General features: G+C 57.3%; 1 protein-coding gene across 6 annotated transcripts in view; it reads right to left on the bottom strand.

The window, feature by feature from the left end:
• Positions 1 to 1,582: 1,582 nt before the first annotated feature.
• The window catches only part of LOC146586842 (uncharacterized), a 15,431-nt gene continuing 526 nt past the window's right edge, over positions 1,583 to 16,487 (bottom strand). The window contains exons 1-5 of one of the 6 annotated variants that reach the window (XM_085320602.1): positions 14,331 to 14,509; positions 10,219 to 10,379; positions 7,735 to 7,843; positions 6,857 to 6,970; positions 1,583 to 6,591 (exon numbers count right to left, since the gene is read on the bottom strand). In XM_085320602.1, the coding sequence (XP_085176728.1) occupies positions 3,848 to 6,591; positions 6,857 to 6,970; positions 7,735 to 7,843; positions 10,219 to 10,242 (2,991 nt within the window). In that variant the 5' untranslated portion in view covers positions 10,243 to 10,379; positions 14,331 to 14,509 and the 3' untranslated portion in view covers positions 1,583 to 3,847. The other 5 variants (XM_085320600.1, XM_085320603.1, XM_085320599.1 and 2 more) reach the window with 5 other exon arrangements.

Here is a 16,487-nt window from a genome sequence, read left to right as displayed (position 1 = left end):
CCCCGCCGAGGGGCTCGCTGCACCGTGCCCATGTGCCCGCGGGGATGCACGGAGCACCCAGTGCTGTCCCCGCCGAGGGGCTCGCTGCACCGTGCTCTGGCGCTGCAGCACGGGTGAGACGGGCGCTCGGTCCCGCGCCGCAGCGCCGACAGCCGTGCATTCTTCGTGTTTTCCTGCAGGCTCTTCCCTCTGAGCGCGCTCCCGGCGTCGCTGGGCGCATCCYGCCGCCGGCAGAAAGGAACAAAGAGCTCTTTTTCTGGACCAGCCATTTTATCACTAYCCCTTTCCCTCACCGGCAGCCGCCTCCCGTTCCTCCAGCTCCACACGCCTGCGGCCCGGCAGCTCCCGCGCTCGGCCCCTCGCGGCCCCCGGCTCTGCCCACGGGCAGCTCCTGGTGCTGCGTTTCCAGAAGCCGCGCGGCTGCAGCACGCTGCGGCCGGGGTGACCGAGCTCTGTCGGGCAGCGGGTGGGGACGCTGCCCTCGCCGTGCCRCCCGGGGCGGCGGGAAGGCCGTTTCCCTCGTGGACACGCGCGCCCTCGCGACGCTCGAGCGGGCTGCGCGGAGCGGAAGCGCTGCCCGTGTCTGCGATGGGGCAGYGTCCGCCGCCGAGCACCGCGGGGCCCCGCTCGGCTCCCGCGCCGTCCGCGAGGAGCGCGGCGGGCCGGCCGGCACGGGGAGATGCGCGGGGTAGGGGCCTGCACCGATCTAAAAACTCGCAGAAATTACCGGACCAGAGGTTTGCTGTTTACGCCCAAGCTTGTCCGACGGGTGAAACCCAGCCARCGGAGGAAAGCAGCAGCACTCAGCGGGAAGCAGAGAGCCGCCGCGGCCCAGGCAACGGGAACAGCTCTCCTGGCTCCACGAGCCCGGGTTACCCACCAGTTCTGCCGACAGTCCGGCACATTTTCCCTTTTACTGTTAGAGGTTTTTGCTAAGAGATGCAAAAAGTCAGGACTGCTTCTGCAAGCAGCTTTGCAGTAGCACAACTATAAATTAAACTGCAACAAAACAGGACAAGCAAAGCGCACGGGCGCTGAAGGAGCCACGCGGCAGCTTTCCTCCTCCCAGCGCGCGCTCGCGCGGGGCCAGGAGCCGGGAGCTTCGGGCTGGGTTTGGGGAACGATGTTGGCGAGGCCCGAGGGGGCGGCTGTGGGGCTTCAGCACTGGCGGGATTTGCCCGGCCCGACTCGAACCCAGACGATGCTCCTCCGTGCCGGGGGGCAGGGGGCACCCRCGGTCCCCCCAGCCCTCGCCTGCCAGGGCGGCGGAGCCGGCGGGCAGGAGACCTGCGCYGTGGCCAAGGCCATGGAGGAAGCCGCCAGCGCAGGGAGCCTGCCCTCTCCTGCCGTGGGGCCGGGTGGCTCCGTGGGGCCAAGCCGCGGCGCGCATGGCCTCTGGGTCAGCCAGGGAAGGAGGCACACGGCCCAGGGAAGCGGTTCCAGCCTGGGAGGCCAGGAATAGTTGGAGACCAAGCCAGAAACGTGTTCACCTGAGCCTAAGCTCAGGCCTGGATTTAATCTGAAGGGCTTCCCTGCTGGGCAGACCCCACCAACGCTTCCCAGGAAAGAGGAGCCAAGAACCTGCTGTGAGAAAGCTTTTATTTTAAATAACCTCAAAAAATAGAATTGCAAGGACCTGAAATGTTGCTGGAGTGTGACGCTGGGCAGAGGGGAGGAGGGCAGCGCACYCGCCCCAGGGAGCGAGCCCCGGGCACGCGGCAGGCCGGGCGGGGAGCGGGCGCAGGGCCGGCGCGCGCCCACCCCGCCGCTGGACCACACTAACGCTCTCGGATGCCAGGAACCCACCAGGCAGCTCCCCCCACGCTCGTTCGGGCCATGCCCGCCCCGGCTGCAGCCCGAGCTGCGGCCAGCAGCGACCCGGCACGGCCGCCTCCTGCCGCGGGCCGCGGCCAGCCCGAGCCCCCCGGAGCTCTGTGGGCCCGGATCAGCCCCCAGCCCCTTGCTCTGAGGGGCCGCATGGCCTGCAGCACCCCCTCCCTGCAGCGGGGCTGGGAGAGGCACCCCAAAAAGCTATGGAGCGGCCACACGCACCGAGCGCCCCAGAGCCCTCGCGCAAGAGCAGCGCGGCACCGAGCTGGGCCCCATCAACGGCGCCCTGCGTATTTTCAGATGAAGGCCTTTGCCAAACTGTTGCAGCCACGGGGCTTTTGCAGCCTAGCAAAGCGAGATATGGTTCTTACTGCCATAGCTAGGGCTGAGAACTATGCAGTTCATTACATGCTAGAGGGAGGAACAATAGAAAGATGGTTTCTTTCTGATGCAGCAGGCAAGATTCATTTCCTCTTTTATGTAAAATGCACTTCAAAGCAAAAACAGCTTTCAGGCAAAAGAGTTCTGCTTTCTCAAGCACGGCCGGCCACTGCCGACCCTTCCGCCACCTGCCTGGCAAAGCGGCTCCCTCCTTYCGCATCCAGGAGCGTCAGCTCTGCCGCTGCCGTGAGCGAACCAGCGATGSCAGGGAAGCCCGAGCAAACAACCTCCGTCTCACACAGCACCCTACCTTCTGCTGCTGCGGGGAGCCCCTGAGGCTCAGGGGCACTCAACACCGATGAAAAAACAGGCAGACACCACCACAAGCTACCGGAAAGGCTCTGGCAGACTACAGACACTACCTCTTCCCCCGGCATTTCTGGGTTATCTATGTAGAAGTTAATAATTGAGTATCAGAAAGAGGTGCTAGTCAGAAAGATTATCCAAAGAGCAAGTAGAGAAGCACAAGCTACATTCCCCTTTCCCCACCCCCCAATATTCACCCTGAATCAYCTCCTCCAGGGACAGAGGAGATGCTTATCATGGTCCATTTTGGAATGAGAGCTGCGGCTAAGTCAGTCGTGACCACCTGCGACTAGATATTTTTGAGCTGTTTTCCCCACCACCTGTCCTTGCCCAGCTTTTCTCCGCTCCACCCCCTGGGAAAGCCACAGGCTGGATMTTGCTCTGCTGTCTGGGGGACATCAGCAGAGGTTCACCGCTAAGGCAAGAAGGGATCCAGCAACTTTCCCCAGCACTTCTTGCTTTCTTCAGCTCACTCATGTTCAGTGAAGCTGTTCTTCCTCTGCCCACAACTGGCAGCAGGTGTCAGCTCTCCACCCCCGAAACATCCCGTGGAAAGACATCCAGTCCATAAGATAAGGATGGAGGGTTCTGTCAGAAGCTCTTGACCCACAGGGGCCCTTCATTGCCCCACAGTTGTCACTGGGTCTGCACACCACAGGGCTGTGCTTAGGCATCATCCAGCTGCACCTGGACCCAGGAACGTGCAGACGCGCTTCTGCGTGGCCTGCTGCATGACAGAAATTATTCTTAAATCAATGCACAGGATCCCAAGCTCTTCCCCCAACTCCTTACGGTCAGGATCTTCACATGCAGCAGCCAGTAGAAGCAAACACTGCAGATCCACAGTCCTATTATCGYTTCCTGCTTCTCAGCTCCATCCTCTTTATAAATTTGACATATTTAGAAGATGGAAAGCTCACACTGTGCATCAGGGTCCATCAACCGCYTCATGACCGATACTTTCATTGCATCCAATACTCACCCGTAGGGTACTCTGCTCTGAAAAGCATGCTGTTACTGGTCCCTTGAACCACCACAGTCCTCCGAGTCCCTACCACTGCCATGTCCTGGGAGGCAGCATAAGTTCTGACTTGCAGCTTTCCCTACACGAGGCCCGTACAGCCTCTGCACTGTCCTCATTTGGTTAGCAATTTGGCTTCTGGTTTGAGCCACTGCCCTATTTAGGTTTGGTGTCTTTAGTGCAAGAGCAGTAAGGTCTAGTCCCTTGCTCAGAGATAGGATTATGGCAGTTTGTTCAGGTGTGCACACGTTACAAGCAGCTTGGGCACGGAGAGGTTTTCTCTTCACCATGTGCTCTCTCAGGCACTCTCAGGACTCTCTTATCCTCAAAGCTTCTGCTACAGCCACCGTACTTGCACCAGATCTCCGCTCTGCAGTCGTGCTGGGGTTTCAGAAGCAGCTGCCGCTGGCTCATGCAGTCAGTACAGCAGCACTGTGGCTGCAGATTTGGCTTCTCACTCAAGCTTTCCCCACCCTCTGCGCACTTACAGGGGCACTGCCCAGCGGGTCCCTCCTGCGGATGGTGAGAGCCAGACACTAGGTGATGATCTTCCTGCATCAGTTGCAGAAGGATGTCTGCTGCCCCGGACGGGCTATCTGGTCTGTTTGGGGGCTGCACTCCCGGCCGAAGCTCTTCCCGAGCCAGTGATCCGTGAGCAGCTCCCCTGGAACAGGGGGACAGGAGCATGTTGGGAGGTTCAGATCCCTTCCCCAGGGGAGCGCTGGCATCTGGCTCCTCCTGATGCGCCGGGCAGGTCCCCTCGCAGCAAGAGGGTGGCATGGCCCCCGCGTGCGTCCGGCGGTGACGGAGGAGATGGGCCTTCTGGCTGAAGCCCTTCCCGCACTCGGCACAGCGGAACGGCCTCTCCCCTGTGTGGGTCCTCTGGTGAACAGCGAGGTTCACTTTTTGCCGGAAGCGCTTCCCACACTCTGCGCAGGCGTGCGGCCGCTCCCCAGCGTGGCCCTGACGGTGAAGCTGCAGATCTCCATGCTCCTCAAAGGTTTCTCCACAGAGAGAGCAGGGATATGGGCTCCCAGGGTGAGCTTGCATGYTGGGTGTCTGCCCCGAGACTGGCTCGCTTGGGGACCGCTCCACAACATGCACTCGCTGGTGGACTCTCAGGGAGAGCTTGCTCTTGAAGCGCTTGGGGCATTCCAGACACGTGAAGGGCTGTCTCCCACTGTGGGTCTTTTGGTGGGCGATAAGGTTGGGCTTCTGGGCAAAGCGCTTGCCGCACTGGGTGCAGGCAAAGGGCCGCTCTCCTGTGTGTGTGCGGTAGTGCGTCACCAGGTTCCCCTTCTGGTTGAATCGTCGTCCACACACGCCACAGGTGAAGGGGCGCTCCCCGGTGTGGATGCGCTGGTGAGTCACCAAGTTGGTTTTCAGGCTGAATCTCTTCCCGCAGACGTCACATCGGTAGGGCCCTCTGCCCCTGTGGTTTTGCCGGTGCTTCACCAAGCGCTCGTACTGAACAAAGCTTCTCCCGCACTCTGGACACACCCAGGCTCTCCCTTCCACCTGCTTCTCAGGTGGGGCTTTGGGGGACAGCTCATCACCAGAGCTTTTCTCATGGTCAGGGCACTGATAGGGCTTTTGCCCTACATGACTCTTCTGATGGGCCACAAGGGACAACCACAAGCCAAARCTGTTACCGCACTGGTTACAGATGAAGGGCTTCTCTGCCCCAGGGGCAGGTGGAGCAGGGGGTGGTCCATCCCCAAGGACAGGCTGCACCCCCAAGTGCCCCAGGAGATGCTGACTGTGGCTGAAGCTGGTCGCACACCCACTGGGAGTCTCCACTGCAGGACTGTGCTGCTGCCTTAGGAGAGTCACCTTCTGGCAAAACCCTTCCCCACACTGCACACAAGGGAAAGACTGCTCCCCCAGCGAGGGCTGCTGATGCGGCAGGAGCTGCTCCTTTGGGGGAAAGCTTTTCTCCGTACACGAGTACAGCTCTTGGTTTTCGGGGATCTTCTGAACAGGCAGCGGTGGCATAGGATTGAACGGGGTCTCTTGTTCCGGGCCTCCTGGCTGGTGCAGCGTGGGMGCAGTCCCATAAGGCAAGGCTGTAGCCGGACTCCGACCGGGGCATCTCCGCTGGCGTGGGGCATGAGTTTTCTGGTGTGCTTTCAGAGACACTTTGTCCTTGAAGCATTTCTGGCACTGTCCGCAAGGGTAGGGGCGGACGTCCGTGTGGGTGCTCTGGTGTGTCACCAGGTTGGTTTTCTGGGTGAACCGTTTGCCACACTGGGTGCAGGCGAAGGGGCGCTCCCCCGTATGCACGCGGTAGTGTGTCACCAGGTTGGTCTTTTGGTTGAAGCTCCTCCCACAGAGAAAGCAGGTAAAGGGGCGCTCCCCAGTGTGGATTCTCCGGTGGGTGATGAGGTTGGGTTTCTGCCGGAAGCTCTTCCCGCACTCAGGGCACACAAAGGGGGTGTCTTCCTGGTAACTTCTCTGCTGGGTTCGGAGCTTCGGCTTGGTGGACGTGCCGTCCTCCTGGTCACCCCCTGCTAGTGCCTTCTCCCCAGCAGCATGTATCCGCTGGTGGGCGAGAAGGTTGGCCTTCTGACTGAAGCTCTTGCCACACTGCGTGCATGGGAAGGGGCGTTCCCCCGTATGAACACGTCGATGGGTCAGGAGGTTGGGCCTCTGGCTGAAGCTCTTCCCACAGTCCCCACACCTGTAGGGTTTCTCTCCAGTGTGAATCCTCTCATGTGTGATGAGGCTCTGCTTCTGGCGGAAGCCCTTCCCRCACTGGGCACACCTGAAGGGGCCAGCCCCGAGCTGGGGTACCCAGCAGGCAACCCTGGCAGAGACCTGGCTGAGGCCAACTGCACCATCTCTCTCCATGCCCACCCGGTCAGCTGCACGCTGCCCACTGTGAAACCAGCGGCTGGAACTGCTTGTGGCTGTGGGATACAGCTCCAGGGAGCCAGCAGTGCACCCAGGCTTCTCCTCCTGCTGCTCAACTTTATTTGTTCGACCAGGCTCAACTGGATTTCAAAAAGAGTCAAGACATTAATTTGAGTCTTTTGCTGCAGTATATAACACCCTAAACAACCAGGGAGATCAAAGCCCTTCCCAGAGCCCACTCCACCCTTGACTGCTCAGAGCAGCACAGGCAGCCAGCAGTAACAATTCAAAATTGCAATTAACTGGCTGCAAACACCTTGTCTCTACATTCAAGATRAGCATTCCCTGTCAAGGCCAATATCCAACCACTCACACATCCTCTGTGAAGGCGTCTGAAGCTCCTACCTGCACAAGGGCTCACGAGGATCTTGCTCTCCTCCTGCATTTGCTGGCCTTCAGTGTACGGCTCCTCCGACTGTTTAATACCGAACAAACCACCGGGCTTGAAAAATCTGTAGCCTGGTTGAAGGGATAAGAGCTGGTCACCATGAACTGTCACACTGCAAAACATGCATTTGGCATATACATCATTACACTGGAGATGCCTGTGTTAATTCACAAATAAGCTAAAATTAACTAAGCCTCTGGGCATTGCTTTCATCTATTTTAAGCTTCTGCTGCCTGAAGTGTAATTAAAGATAAAAGGAAATACAAGCATCAGACTCCCTCCTCCTGGCAATGTATACTCAAGGGAAAGGTGAGGAAAGAACACCATTCCTTGGAAAACAATTTTCATTCCAAAGTCTTTCACAGGCTCACCTAAGTATCCTTACATCCCATATGGCACTCTTCACGATAGTATTTCAAAGTCTACCACAAAAATGTACTAATTACAACTTGAATACCTCAAATTTATGGAAAGTCTTAGTCATTACCAGAGAAACACTGCTACCAGGGCAACTGCAGCAGAGGCTGGCTGAATGACCGGCCTCAAGCTCCAGGCTGGGGGTTTTCCTCCCAGCTGTGCCACACTCACCCACACCTACATACATTCTGTGCTTCACCCTCTACTTCCCCACCACCCTGCCCCYGGCCTCAGTGAAGAGGCGGTGGCTGTTGGCAGCAATCAGTGTGAATCGGTGCTAACACAGGACTGACTGTACTCCACAGAATACAAAAATGTATCATAAAAATCTGTCTCAAGTGAGTAAAGTATTTGAGCTTATATCTGTTTGCCTTGCATGCTGACACCCCATCTGTTGCTTGCTGTTCACGGTAGTCACCTGTGCAGGGATCTGATGGGATTTCTACGCCAACAGAATCCAGCTCGTGTCCAGTTCTTGGCACCTCGTTCAATCTGGGATAAGGGAGCAGGTTCAGGATGTGGGCAGGCTGGTCCAAGAAAAAAAAAAGACTCATTTTAACAGGTGGTCGGTCGCTGAGTTAACAAAGGTTGAACATGTTCAGTATCTCACCAGCTCAGACCTAGCTGCATCGCTAGTCAGGGGCATAAACAGATAGCTACGGCCAGAGACAAGACCTTAGGAGATGGAACTGGACATCAGTTTTGCTGGTGGGAACAATCTCCATAGCCCACATTTTCACACACCCAGCCAGCAATCACATCAGGTTAGCAGTAGTGATTCATCTGTGGTAACCCCTCCGAGTGGGGCAGGAGACTGTAGGAGACACTCGCTAGCTAGGTAGAGCTGAACAGGTGAAGCAGGACTGACAGGCTCTGTAGCACATCTCCAGTTCACTGACTCCTCCTGTCCCTCCTCTGGTGGGTGCAACCGACTCTGTTCTGCAGAGTACGCAGTGACCACAGCTAAGGCCAGGCTCTGCATGGCAAGCTGGGCTATCAGCAATCATTCCCTGAGCAGCCTGCTGGCCGGGCCAGCTTTCACCACCCGGCTCTTAAAGTTGAAAGGCAACAGGACTTTTTTTCCACCATCCTGCCAAGCAACACACACTGGAAAGACTGCGCCTGCCATCCAGGATGCTCTGTCCTCAGTTGCCTGCGGCAGCCAAAAACCAGCCTTCTCCTGTGCTGGGAAAGGTGTAAATACACAGGCTAGACTCTGACGGCACCTGCGGCATCCCTGGACACCACTGAAGGTCCTTGCTCATGCAGTTTTGGAGAGCACCAGTTAATTTAACAGTGTCATCACCCTGGAAGCCCTGGAGCAAAAGCATTTTCTTGCACATATTGGAAGTGCCAGTTCTGCTTTGGGGAACAGATTCCTGCAAATGGATTTGAAGGAGAATGTAGTGGCCTTTCAAATCAGCACCTCTGTCATTCACAAACCATTATCAAGGAGGTCTGCCCCACAGGCAGACTTGTGGTGTACAGGTATGACCAACCCACACCCAGACCCTCAGCATGCACTCTCACCCCCTTGAACYGTCGCTTCTACAGCCCTGCACACGTTTCAAGAGCTAATGAGCTTCTTGCTCAACAGGATCACCAGCAAGTTGTTCTCCTTCATCACGCCCCAGCAAGGCTCCTACCATTTCACTAACTCCATCTGCTCTTCTGGGGAGAAACAAAACCTAACACCCTTAAACATCACCAGCATTTGCAACGAGCAGGAGCCCTGGCCCAGCATCACTCACACCAGATACGCAGCAGCACAACCAGGAGAAAGCCCAGGCCTTTTCCCTTGAAAAAGGTTAGGAAAAGCTGGGGTTTTCTTTTTCTTTTTTTTCCTTTTTCTTTTTTGGGTAGTGAAGGACAGAGAGAGGCTGTTTTTGTCTGGGTAGCCCCCCTGGCACAAGAGCCAGGCAGTTGGAATAGCAAAGCTGTGTATAACATTGGGCCTGAAGACACAACTGTTCCCAAGTCCCTGCACTCAACGTGCTAAAACACAACTCTAATTTCTTCGGAAAACGAGCTAGGAAAGGGACATACCTTCTGTACAGACAGAGAACTTGCTGTCTAAACAGTCAGGCAGACAGGTGGGAAGTTAGAGCAGAGGACTAGGAAGGTATCACAAGGGTACTGTGCGGTATTTCCAACCCTGCCACTGACTTGCTTCCGCACAGGCAAGCTGCTATTCCTTTGTGCTTCGGTTTCCTCACCAGCAACAGCATCCCCAGACAGAAATCCTCACGTGGAGCCCACTAAGGCCAGGAGCCACATGCCTACCATCCTCTTTCTAACGAGATCACTAGTTTCTCCAGTGGATCTCCTGCCTGGGTTACCTGAGGGGTATGATCACAGAGCACAGTTTCCCAATCCAGCCAGGATCAGTACCAAAGGAGGAAACCTTTGTAACAAGCCCTGGGAAGCTTGACATCATGTCCTCCTATCTTCCCTCCCTAAAATTCCTCTCTCCCTCCCTCAAAACTCCTCTTTAGCTTGGCAGGAGCACAAAGAAAACAGATGGCACAAGACACCAAAGTTCTGATTATTGTAACAACTTTAGGAAGTGGCAATTTAAAAGAAAAAAAAAACTTGCACAGTATTAGTGCAGCATCCTTGGATAATGATACTTCTAAACAACAAGTAAAGGAGAACACCACCAGAAGAGTTTCCATCCCCCCCCCCCCAAGAAAGTGCCAAAAGGCCACCCACCACAAAAACATCAGGGCACAGAAGAGAATCAAAGGTTCCTCCCAGCCACCCCAGAGTGCACTTCTCTATTCTTTGACAGAGAAAAACAGGGAGAAATTTGCAGAGAGAGGTCGCCCCTCAACACTGCCTCTCCTGTCTGCGGACACAGGCAAGAGAGCAAGCAGCTGACAATTCCTCCCCCTGGCCATACCTGGGGAGCACCCCCTGCAGACATTTTTCCAGTCTTGTGAAGGAAGGGGACATCAGTCCTCAGGAGAGCACAGGGCGGTTGTTGTCTTTTCCCTTCACCTTCCACCACAGGCACACATTCAGATCTTCCTCAACTTCCTTCCAAATGGCTGCTGCAGTTCCCTGCGTTGACTGAGAGGAGAGTTAGTAAGTGGGGGAAACAGCGAGGTACGTGCAGGAGTGAAGCAAGCAGAGAAAAGCTGGGAGAGATCAGCTGCTTCGGGAGAGACTTCACTGATGTTTGTATCACTCCTCCTTCTAGCTATTTTAAGAGAAAAAAATAAAACAGAGCTAACCCCAGGGTCTGGCCTGAATTCAGAGCCTCTGTTTACAGCAAAGCTTCCCTGGGGCCAGCGCACAGAGCACTACTGGGATTTGTAGTCCGCACCGGAGAGGCCTGTTACCGCATGCAGCGCGCAGCCTAAGGCTGCAGGGGTAGGGGAGGGAGCCAGGAAACTACAGCTCCCAGCAGCGGGGGATGCAGCGGGGAAAGAGCCTCTCCCTCCCGAGAGCAGGGGGAATGGCAAGGGCACAGCCCCAGCGCAACTTGGCTAGATGGGTCCTGCACAGCAGCACGGCGGGGCGGGGGACGGCACTGCCGAGCCAGGCTCCGCTCTGCCTCCCTCCGCAGAATTTATTTTCATGAATAGCCTGAGCAGTGAGATATACCCAGCAGGCATGCAGCAATCAATTTGGCTCAGTCTTACAGTGTGGTTTTGGTTTTAATGAGTCTTCCTGACCTCACAGAATGGAGAAAAATAGCTAGGAACACCTCATTTGCCTTTTCTTAAAGGTGGCTATTTTGTTATCTCCTCTCTCAATGGCCTGAGCAGGATACAATATTCTAAGGGGAAATGTATACAGTTAAAAGCAACTGTAAGACCCCTCCTTCACTCACATGCACGAATCCTACATCATGTTTTAAAAAAGCCAGGGTTTGCATGTGTCCAACTTTGATCTGGCACGTGAAGCCTGATTCAAAAGCAATTGCACTTTGCAGGGGATAATTAGACAGACTGACACCACGGACATCACTAGAATCTCGTATCACCTACAAAAAAAAAAATCGCATTTCCAACACACTCTAACATCAAAGGCAGCCGACAGCAACGGCGGCGTGCGCTACAGGCCCGTCCCCTCGGACRCATCGCAGCGTGTTGTGTGCTCCAGCGGAGATGAGGCCTGCCTCGCGCTGCAAGCGTGCTGCTGCTCCTCCAGAGCGAGTAATAACAAGAACTCTCTCCTATGCTTTCTGCTCAATATTTTCTATATTTTGTTATCTTCAGCTGCTGCAAACTGTTCTTCCTCAAAGAGAAATACTCAAACAAGGCTTATGCCTCAAGGACACTGTTCAGAAAAAAAAATCAGAATCATCATGAAATTTTGTATGAAAATAGTGCAACATGAGCTAAAAAAATAAAGCAGGTTCTGTGACAGCAATTAAAAGCCCTGGGAAGAAGTCCTGCCAGACCTGTTAGACTTGATCGAGGCAGCTTTCCCTTCTGTCACGTGTCATTCACTCAGGTGTGCCAGGCTACAGTTTCTGCAGGGACCTCCCTCCCACTCCTAGGGCTGACCAGGAGGCTTCCATGAACACCCGAGCCTATTTAGCAAAACCATTTCTGGATTTCCACTACTGAGGGCATCCGCAGCTCGGAAAACATGCCATGYGAAAATCAATTTAGATTTGAACTGTTCCTGGTAGTTTACCATGTGAAAGGGCTTGAGATCCTCTGATTCAGATAACCATCAGGGATAATTTCACTGAGTAACGGCTGCAGCAGAACAAAACTGCCACAACTGCAGGCACAAAACCGCAGTTTGCAGGAGTCATTAGCCACCTACCATTATATAAAGATATACAAGGCTCTGACAGCCTGGTAATGGCCACGGGCAAATCAGTCTGGATGAGTGGCCTGTGATGGAGTCTCCGTATCTGTTTTTCTCCTTGCATACATGCCTAACTGAACCTCGTAATTCCCTGGAGACTGCTCTATACCCAGCTTTAGGTCATAGTCAAAGAAACGGGGTAATGACGTGTAAGGGGATGACTTATCCAAGGCTGGCCGGGAACAGGGGTCTGGACCCCGCCTCGCGCCAGCGGCACCGACAAGCCCCTGCCCAGCCCTGGGCCAAGCCTGCAAAGAGTGCACGAGAGGGGAGAAGCGAACTTAGGGGTCACTTGGGGGAGGAATGTGGGAAAAAGCAACTGCAAGAGAACTTGGTAATGAAAACACAGAAATCCACCCCCCGGCCCCTGCATCTGTTTACAAAGACAACAGAGCTTGGTTCAGAGCGGCCTCCCGGCTGGCAGGCAGCCAGCGACGAGCCTGGCTCCGAGAGGAGGAGACAAATGCTGCGGAGACAGGTGGGAAAGGGGGCCGGGACTCTTCCCGCTACCTGTGGGGCTGCTGCAGTTGCGGGAGGCTGACGAGCCACCGCGCAGATTGCGCGCTCGCCACGCTCCACAAACTAAGGGGAGAGTTTTAAAACAACTGTTCACAGCTGATTTGTGCTTTTGATCAGGACGRCCACAATGGCAGTGAAAAAAGCCTACCAAGAAAGCCTGCTTCTAAGCTCAGGCCGCAAAGCCCGACTCCTGCACTCAGCAGATTTCCGGCACAACATCAATTTTGTGGAAAGCAAGTTTGCTAGCACAGCACTTTCCAGCAGTTTGGAGGGCTGCTGGTCAGTAAGATAAATACATTTTATGTTCAATTTTCATGGTTTTCCATAAGTATTTGTGTCTCAACCTTCACAATGTTCATTCATAACTCATTGTATCTTCCTGTAAGACACCAGASCTCTAATACTACAGAAAATCTCAGTGCTCTTTTTGCCTGTCCCTTGAATGCAAATACATCATAACCAGAGCTCTGAGGAAAGCACAAAGGCAGGGAAACAAGGTGGGGCTCCCGAGCTGTACATCTCCCACCCCGGTGGTACGGGACCCGTGGCAGGGCATGGGAGGACACAGAGACCATGAGGCCGTCCTYGCAGGTGCTGGGATGTCCCTGCTCGGGCCATCAAGGAAAGCGTGTGCAGCAGGGCCGTGGCAAGTCGCATGCTCTCCGAGAACGGCAGATACTTAGGAAGAGAGCACGAGGAGTACGTGGGGTGCCCCTTTCCCAAGGCTGCCTCCCAGCTTCCGCCAGCTGGGCTGCCAGCCACCACCAGTAATTTACAAAGCCAGAAAGCCACTGTTAGGGGACGGCGTACGCCCCCAACAAGGTTTTACAGAGCTGAAGTGTCACACGATGGGCATAACGGAGCTTGCCATCCTTCCCGCAGAAGATCAGTTCACGCGTGTGCCACTGCTGCACAGCAGGCTGCCCTGACACCTGCCCACAGATGATGGGTGTTCAAATCCGTCCCCAGGTTCCTGCTCACCACCCACCATTGTACCACCTCCAGCAGCACGTCTGCCTTTGCAGCTGTTAGCAGTGCCTTAGTGGGGCAAATTGCACTAGAAAAGCCTCTTCTGCATTTAAAACCTGAGCAGAACTTCCCAGCGAGCAGAAAAGATCAGTTCACCTGGAGCTGGGTCAAAAAAAGTTCTGTCCTGCTGACTTTGGAAGCAACAGCTCAATCCCAAAACAGCAGCACAGCATCAAGGTCAAGAGAGATCAAGGTCATGGCAGAAGGAGCGAACAAGAGAGAAAAATCCAAGCACGACCCTTGTGCAGACCCCACCTCACCCCTCCCAAAGGGGAGTAACTACTCCCAGACTCAGGGCTGTGTTTGCAGTTAAAAGCACCCAGATCTGCACCCAGAGGGGCACCTCGCCTGACACGCAGAGGGACACCACACTCCACCAGCTCCAGCAGCGGCAGGAGCAGCAGCCGCAGCCCCCTCCTCCTTCCTCTCGGCCCCACATACCTCACTGCTGCAGTGGCCGGGGAGCCCGCCTTCCCCCTCGCCGCCCTCGGCCTCCTCCTGGGTCACCTCCACCCCGACGCCCCTCCTCGCTTCGCCCCAGCACCCTCTTCACGGCCCTCCCCACCCCTGGGAACCTTCCTCCCTGCCAACCTCTGCGCCCCGTGCTTGCCCCACTCTGCTGCTCTGCAGGCTCACCGCTCCCAGCTCATCTCCAGCTCCCTGCCACCCCTCAAGCACTGCCCTTCCTGTTACAGGCACCCAGCACTGCCAGGCGTCAGGTCACCCTTCCAGCTCCTCCCGAGCCTCGGCCCGCTCATCGGGCCCTGTTCCACCCTGCACTGGCACAGCTTCCCCCTCACCCGACCCACTGAGGCCCCAGACCGCCAGCCTGCCCCCCTGACTCAGCCCCCTCATCCTGATCTCCGTCTCTGTGCTGGCCCCCTCACCCCAATCCACCACACTGCCCCAGCGCCCTCATCCCATCCCATCCCACTACCCTGGCTCCTTCACTCTGATCCCTTTCCCATTGCACTGCCCTGTCCCCCGCATCCAGATCCTTGTCCCACACCCCTGCCCCAGCTCCCTCCCAATCCATCCTGCTGCCCCAGCCTCCTCACCCCGATCAACACCCCTGCCCCGGCCCCCTCACCCTGATCCCTGTCGCATCCTACTGCCCCCGCTCTCCCACCTCAATCCATCCCTCTGTCCAGGTCTCCTCAGGCCGATTCCCCAACTCATCCCACTGCCCCAGTGCCCTCATCCTCATCTCTCTGCCGTTGTCTCCTTCAAGCTCCCTTGCCCCAATCCATCCCATGGCCTTGGCCCTCTTGTGCTGGTCTCTGTCTCATTAAACCCTCCCAGCCCCCTCATCCCGATCCCGTCCCATCCCAACACCCCGGCCCCTCACCCTGTCCCATCCCACCACTCTGCTTCCTCGCCCTGGTCCCGGTCCCAGTCCCAGTCCCGTCCCGCCACCTGGCTCCTTCGCCCCGGTCCCAGACCCAGTCCCGTCCCGCCACCTGGCTCCCTCGCCCCGGTCCCAGTCCCGTCCCACCACCCGGCTCCCTCTCCCCGGTCCCAGTCCCATCCCGCCACTCTGCTTCCTTGCCCTGGTCCCGGTCCCGTCCCGCCACCCGGCTCCCTCGCCCTGGTCCCAGTCCCAGTCCCGTCCTGCCACCTGGCTCCTTCGCCCCGGTCCCAGTCCCAGTCCCGTCCTGCCACCTGGCTCCCTCTCCCCAGTCTCAGTCCCAGTCCTGCCACCCAGCTCCCTCACCCCGGTCCCAGTCCCAGTCCTGTCCTGCCACCTGGCTCCCTCTCCCCAGTCTCAGTCCCAGTCCTGCCACCCAGCTCCCTCACCCTGGTCCAGTCCCAGGCCCAGTCCCGCCACCCGGCTCCCTCGCCCTGGTCCCAGTCCCAGTCCCGTCCCGCCACCTGGCTCCCTCACCCCGGTCCCAGTCCCAGTCCCGCCACCCGGCTCCCTCGCTCCAGTCCCATCCTGTCCTGTCCTGCCACCTGGCTCCCCCACCCTGGTCCTGTTCCATCCCGCCATCCCGCTCTCTCCCCTGGTCCCTTCCCACCATATCGGGCCCATCTCGCTGCCCACCGCAGCCCCCTGCCCCTGCTCGCTCTGCCCTCTGGCCCATTCCCTGGTTCCATCCCATGCCATCGTCCTGCTCCATCGCCCCAATCTCATCCCATCCTTCCACTCTTTCCACTCTGCTCCCTCGCCCTGATCACACCCCACCACCCGGCTCCCTTGCCCCGATCCCGTCCCATCCTGTCCCGCTGCCCTGCTCCCTTGCCCCGATCCCGTCCCGCTGCCCTGCTCCCTCGCCCCAACCCCATCCCGCTGCCCAGCTGCCTCACCCCAATCCTGTCTTGTTCTGCCACCCGGCTCCTTCACCCCGATCCCGTCCCATCCCACTGCCCGGCTCCTTCGCCCTGCTCCCGTCCCACTGTCCAGCTCCCTTGCCCTGACTTTCTCCCGCCACCCAGCTCTCTCGCCCCAGTCTCGTCACACTTACCGCCCGGCTCCCTCATGCTGACCCCGTCCCGTCCCGTCACTCATTTTTTTGCCCCAGTCCCATCCGACCACCCTGCTCCCAGTCCCTGTCCCCATCCCGCCGCCCACCGCAGCCCCCTGCCCCTGCTCACTCTACCCTCCGGCCCATTCCCTGGTCCCATCCCGTCCCATCGTCCTGCTCCAGCGCCCCAGTTTTGCCCCTTCCTGCCACCCTGCTCCTTCATCCCGACCCCATCCCATCCCACCACCCGGCTCCCTCGCCCCGGCCCCGGCCCGCCGCCCTGCTCCCACGGCCCGACCCCGTCCCGTCCCGCCGCCCCGGTTCCTTC

The sequence above is a fragment of the Rhea americana genome, unplaced genomic scaffold, assembly GCF_003343005.1.
Source record: "Rhea americana isolate MKP2758 unplaced genomic scaffold, rheAme1 scaffold_643, whole genome shotgun sequence".
Classification (NCBI taxonomy): Eukaryota; Metazoa; Chordata; class Aves; order Rheiformes; family Rheidae; genus Rhea; species Rhea americana.
This window is presented reverse-complemented; position numbering and strand designations above follow the sequence as displayed.